Source organism: Archocentrus centrarchus, unplaced genomic scaffold, assembly GCF_007364275.1.
Source record: "Archocentrus centrarchus isolate MPI-CPG fArcCen1 unplaced genomic scaffold, fArcCen1 scaffold_58_ctg1, whole genome shotgun sequence".
NCBI classification, from domain to species: domain Eukaryota; kingdom Metazoa; phylum Chordata; class Actinopteri; order Cichliformes; family Cichlidae; genus Archocentrus; species Archocentrus centrarchus.
Window position 1 is genome coordinate 209,291 of NW_022060279.1, and position 5,463 is coordinate 214,753.

Genomic DNA, 5,463 nt, shown 5'->3' on the forward strand with positions numbered 1-5,463 from the left:
CTAAATGCAGATGTGTCAGTAATTCATGGGAAATAATGTTTGTGTTACACGTGTTACCAGCCTGTTGTCACACACAGATTTCAATCCTTTGAGTCGGACTTATTCTTATAGCATCACCTGAGCTGTCAGTTTCATCCAGAAAATGGATGATCCATCTTCTAAGGCAGAGTTCAGCCTTTTATCAGAACATATCAGTATCACCTCGATCTGAATCACCACAATTTTTTCTAGAGAGAAATACATGAAACATCAACAGTACTGTATTAATTTAATTATTCACTCTCATCAGATGTGCTCATCTATGACCCACTAAGACCCACTAAGTAAACTGCAGGCCAACCTCTGATGAACTTTTATCCTATCAGCATTTTTGGCGACTGCAGCCTCACACTAGCTTAACCCGATCTGGCCCTATAATCAGAACCAGTTAGGAAAATGGAATCCATCCCATCACCCCAGTGTCAGCTGACTCAGTATGACCCATGGACAGCTGACCAGTGAGCCACAGGCTACCCTGGGCTGGGTTTACTGTCACACAAACTTTAAGGAAAAAGAAGCGCATGAGTTCATACAAGTTCAGCTGAACTACAACACTGCAGTATCCTGCAGTACTTGGATATGATTGGTTGTGCTTGGTAGTAAAACCTGGTATAACTATTTTTGGCAACTGAAACAATTATACAGGGACCACGTAGCTATAGCTTCATTACTAGCATCTACTACAGCTGTTAGGTCGGCTAAGGTGGATCAGCAAGCTTCAATCAGCGAGAACATTAAGGGATGCAGGCTTTCTGGCCCTCATGTGTAGTGACTAATGAGTTACAACTGGACTCAATAGCGACACCTTCTGTTTCAAGAGCAAAGGGAAAATTCATGCAAGTTGTGCAGTTTATGGGTCAGAATTTGATGGGAAATAATGTTTTGTGTTCTTCTTCCAGTCTGTTGTTACACGCTGATTTCCAGATTTTCCAATGAGGCAAAAATTTTATTTGCACTCCATACTATGCATGAAGATAATGAACACATTAATAAAACGAGTAATGTGAAGATGTTGAAACGGTGGTGGTCCTGGTCTTCCCACCATGTTTGAACAGTCGACTGAAAGGATTCCTTTTTGCATACCGATGTATTATGTCGAGATCTCCGTCCACATCCAAGAGTGGCTCTGCTTTCCTGTCCCCGTATTCCTCTCCATCCCGTCCTCGAGCAGCTTTTATGTCTGTTTCACTGGTTTCCCTGAGCTCTCTTTCCCTTTTATCCTCTGGATCGTTACTGTCACGTCTTTCTGTCAGAATCTTGAACCTAGACATGAAGACTGAAACAAGTAAACATGAGTTTACAACGGGAAAATGCACGCTCAAAAAATATGTATTTGAGCGGTTAACACTTTCCCCTGTTTATCATTCAATGTAAATACAGTAATTAGGTTAAAATATTGATTTGATTGTTGTCATGATTAATGAATCATCTATCACAATGTGCTGAAAAAAAAAAAACTTCAAGCTGACATCAAACTTTCTGTTATGTCTGACCAGAAGAAAAGAAAACCCAACACAACCTGTACACAACAACAAAAACAGAGAAAAGTCTCACACTGAACACACTATTTTTCTTTTAAAAAATCAAAACACTATCATAATAGCTGCCAGTTATTTTTCAGTAATCACAAACTTGTAACACAATAAGCTGAAACTCCTCCAGCTGCACTGGAGCTCCTCTTACGCACAAAGAGCTGTTGTGCGTTAGTGGGGCCAGCCATGGCTTTCTGTGTGATTGTGACATACACATCATCATACACACCAGGTTGTCCAACACTGTTGAGGTGTGTCATAAAGTGGTGTCCACTGGGATGGAGCATGTGAACATCTGACAGCACAGTGTCATGATGGAAGGTGATCTGCTCCATGGACGATCAAACTGCAGATCACCACATCTGCTTCCCTGGGAAGAAACACAGGTTTACTGCAACAACACACACTTCCACATTCCTGCAGCCTGCACATGCATGCTGTGAGGTCTGCATGGCAAAGCCAGCTGACCCTCAAATTAGACTTCATGTCTACTGTTTCATCTGCACACTCATCTGTCCTGTGCTGGCTGCCACGCCCACAGACCATAATCTCTGTCCTGAAGTAAGCTTTGTAGTCTGACACACAAAGAAAGCAGGTTTAACAAACTCTGAGTGGGTTAACTCTGAACCGGGAACTGAGTTTCAGCGGCAAACAGCTGACGAAGCAAATATAATGACTGGGATGTTTCCTGACAGCAGCTGAAGGTAAGAAATATGGATCCGCTCGTTAAAACGCAGCTTTGACGTGATGATCAGACCGGCTTTGGTGGCTGGAGATGGAAAAGCCATCATAGAGCACGTGACTGATCCCCAGGCCCTTTTTCCACCGACGGGGTGCCGGTGTTCCGTCGAGTCGCGTTTCCCCATCAGATACTGTTTCCCCACCGTCTCCTCGCCGCTGCGCGCCGCCCACGCGCCATAAAACGGTATCTGATGGCGGTCATTGGTTCATCAGTTACAGTTCCCCCAGTTTATTACAGGGGGAACGGTATCTGATGGCTTTATGTCACCCATCATCTGATAACCGAATGACAGCCATGAGATACCGTTTTATGGCGCGCAGCGGCGAGGAGACGGTGGGGAAACAGTATCTGATGGGGAAACGCGACTCGACAGAACACCGGTCTTGTGCGAAATCCGTTCCCCCTGTGTCAGAGAGCGCAGCCACAGAGGTGGATCCGACAGTCGTCACGGCGCTTCTGATCGATTTCTCGGTAAAAGTCTTTTACAGTGTTTATTCCTCTCATCAAGGACAACAACTCCTGTGAATATGAAAACATTTGCTCTTTATTTGCCGAAGTTACCAAATATTTCAACCATCCGAAATATTCTGTTCCACCTCCATAACATGGGAACAAGTTCATTTACCAACAAGTCTTTTACTGTGTCGTTTTTACCGAGAAATCGATCAGAAGCGCCGTGAAGACTGTCGGATCCGCCTCTCTGGCTGCAGTGCGCGCTCCCGACACAAGGGGGAACAGATTTTCACAGGGGAACAGAATTTCGCACAGCCTGACAGCTGCCTTACTTTCCGCAGCCACACGGTCTGTATTTCCACGCGTGGAAAAACGTGATGAATTACTAATGTGTACAAACGAGCTGCGGCTCGCAGGGAAGACGTTGTTACGGCTGTCACGCAAATATCTGAAGTACATATACTTTAAGTGTAACGTTAACTCACCAATATTAGTGTACTAAGCGGCCATGACAGTCGACCCGGATGTGAACTTACACACGCCGCCGTATCGTACGTCAACGTCACCGCCGTTTTTTTAAATTTTTAATTAAACATTTGAACAATTGTACAGAAATATGTGTCACGTATACACAAGAGATACATCGGGTTGTACACGTTTAAGGCACACATATGACATAAGATGAAAAAAAAAAACATTAAGCGGAGGAGAAAAAAGAAAGAAGAGAAAATGATAGATTGACAGAGGGGCACTAGTTCTCATCAAATAAGTTCAGATTTTTATAGGCTTCAAGGATGCTTGCTTTTCATCAGTTCCAAGGCTTTCAGGTGGCTGTCCATTAGAAGGCTTTTAAAGGCTGAAAAGTCAGGTTTTCCATTCCAGGTGTGGATGAAGAATTTGGCAAAGATTAGCAGGCTGTTAAGTATAAGGTCAGTTTTTCTGTCTCTGAGAGTGGCTCCAAATATTAAGGGATGGGGTAGAAAAGGTTTTGTTGGGATCCAGTCCTGAAAGTTTTCCCAAAATTATAGGTATGTTACAAAAAAAAAAAAAAAAAAAATATATATATATATATATATATATATATATATATATATATATATATATATATATATATATATATATATATATATAATCAAACTTCCCAAATGGCTTAAAATTTGACACCACTGGATGGAGCCTTTAAATCCAAACAAAATCACACCAACTGTGTTAAATTTGGTTTACAAATAAGGAAGTTATGAGATTTTAAGTGAAGAAAAAATAGGCAGTTTTCTCCTCCTGTTTTACTGCTTAACTGAAGAAAATCTGTGATCTCTAGAAAGCTAAATGGCCATAACTTTCATATTTCCCAACAGAATTAAATCAAATTTGGAATGTAATTAGTTTTTAGTAAGAACATGTCAGTAAAATTTTTAAACTAAATATTTAGTGATTAATCATAAAATATCCTTACAAAAATCACAGATCATGCATGCATTAAAATTTATAAATGAAATAACTGTTGATTTAAGATGTTTTTACAGCCTGATGATGCAATATAGATTTCATGAATATGTCTTGGTTTAACTGGGCAGAAATCATGTGCATTCTCATTGATTTTCCATCAGCCATGAACCAGCCGGTCAGACCTCCTAAATTCCGGTGCTCCAAAAAACACTTTCGCATCTACAGATTTTAATGAAAGTTCATCAACAGAAGGAAAACAGGCCGGATTAAATTCCTACATACCTTTGAATCAATCCTATACATCCGAAGTGTGACTTTATGGCGATTGAATTGGAGCCAAATCTTCGATGGGACCAAGCCGACTGAAATCTTGAACCGAACAAAATATAACGAAAACGAGGCAGAAGAGGAGGAATTCCCTATAATACCAAAAATCCAAAGGAAATAACCCTTTGCAAGCCAGTCAAAAACCCTAATTGCTGAGAGACCCCTGTGCCGGAGCTGAACGCTGTGCGCGCAGGCGGAGTGGAAGAATCAACAGAGCGCATAGACGGGGTCTTTAACATACCTACTTATTAACTTCTGAGTCCAAAAACAAATTTAAAATGGAGTTTCTATTTGGTTGTGCAGGAAATATGAGGTTAGTTAGATGCAGACGCATCCGTTTGTGTTACTTCTGTCTAAAATGTTTACTCCATGCATTTGAAGTGCAGGTAATTGAAGGTTGGCTGTTTGAATGCTTATATTTTGAACCATATTTGACGGCAGTAGGGATAGAGTTCAATACAGCTGAACTCAGCAGTCTAAATTATACAATAAGCAAAAATCCTCATAGGACAACCAACCTCCATCGTCATTTAAAAAATGCCTTATGGACCAAATACCTTTTTCCATCCAGCGATCCAAATACAGGGACTTATTTCTATGTAGCACATATCTATTATTCCAGATAGGTTACAGCATAATAAGACCTGTTTGTGAAAAGAAGATAGCTTAACAGGGAGTCTGTCAACACCAAAGTCACATCTAAGAACAAAATCTATGCAACCAATTTTTTTAAACAAAGCTTCGAGAAGACTGTTATGTTTGGAAGTAAGTAATATGAAGCAGTGACGTGAGTAGGCAACGACTCCTTTTTAACAGCTTTACTCTCAACTTGCACAGTAACACAGCAACTTGTAGGGCAGCATCAGGTGTACATTTTCCTCCATTTTCTTCTCTTCTTCTTCTTTCCTCTACACACAGCATTAA

The 5,463-nt window shown here is 40.9% G+C and overlaps 1 protein-coding gene across 2 annotated transcripts in view; it reads right to left on the reverse strand.

The window, feature by feature from the left end:
- Window positions 1–3,290, reverse strand: part of mettl22 (methyltransferase 22, Kin17 lysine) — a 61,451-nt gene extending 58,161 nt beyond the window's left edge. For both annotated transcript variants that reach the window (XM_030725552.1, XM_030725553.1), the window contains exons 1-3: window positions 3,252–3,290; window positions 1,801–1,941; window positions 1,123–1,315 (exon numbers count right to left, since the gene is read on the reverse strand). In XM_030725552.1, the coding sequence (XP_030581412.1) occupies window positions 1,123–1,315; window positions 1,801–1,906 (299 nt within the window). In that variant the 5' untranslated portion in view covers window positions 1,907–1,941; window positions 3,252–3,290. The remainder of the gene's footprint in view (window positions 1–1,122; window positions 1,316–1,800; window positions 1,942–3,251) is intronic.
- Between the last annotated feature and the right edge of the window lie 2,173 nt (window positions 3,291–5,463).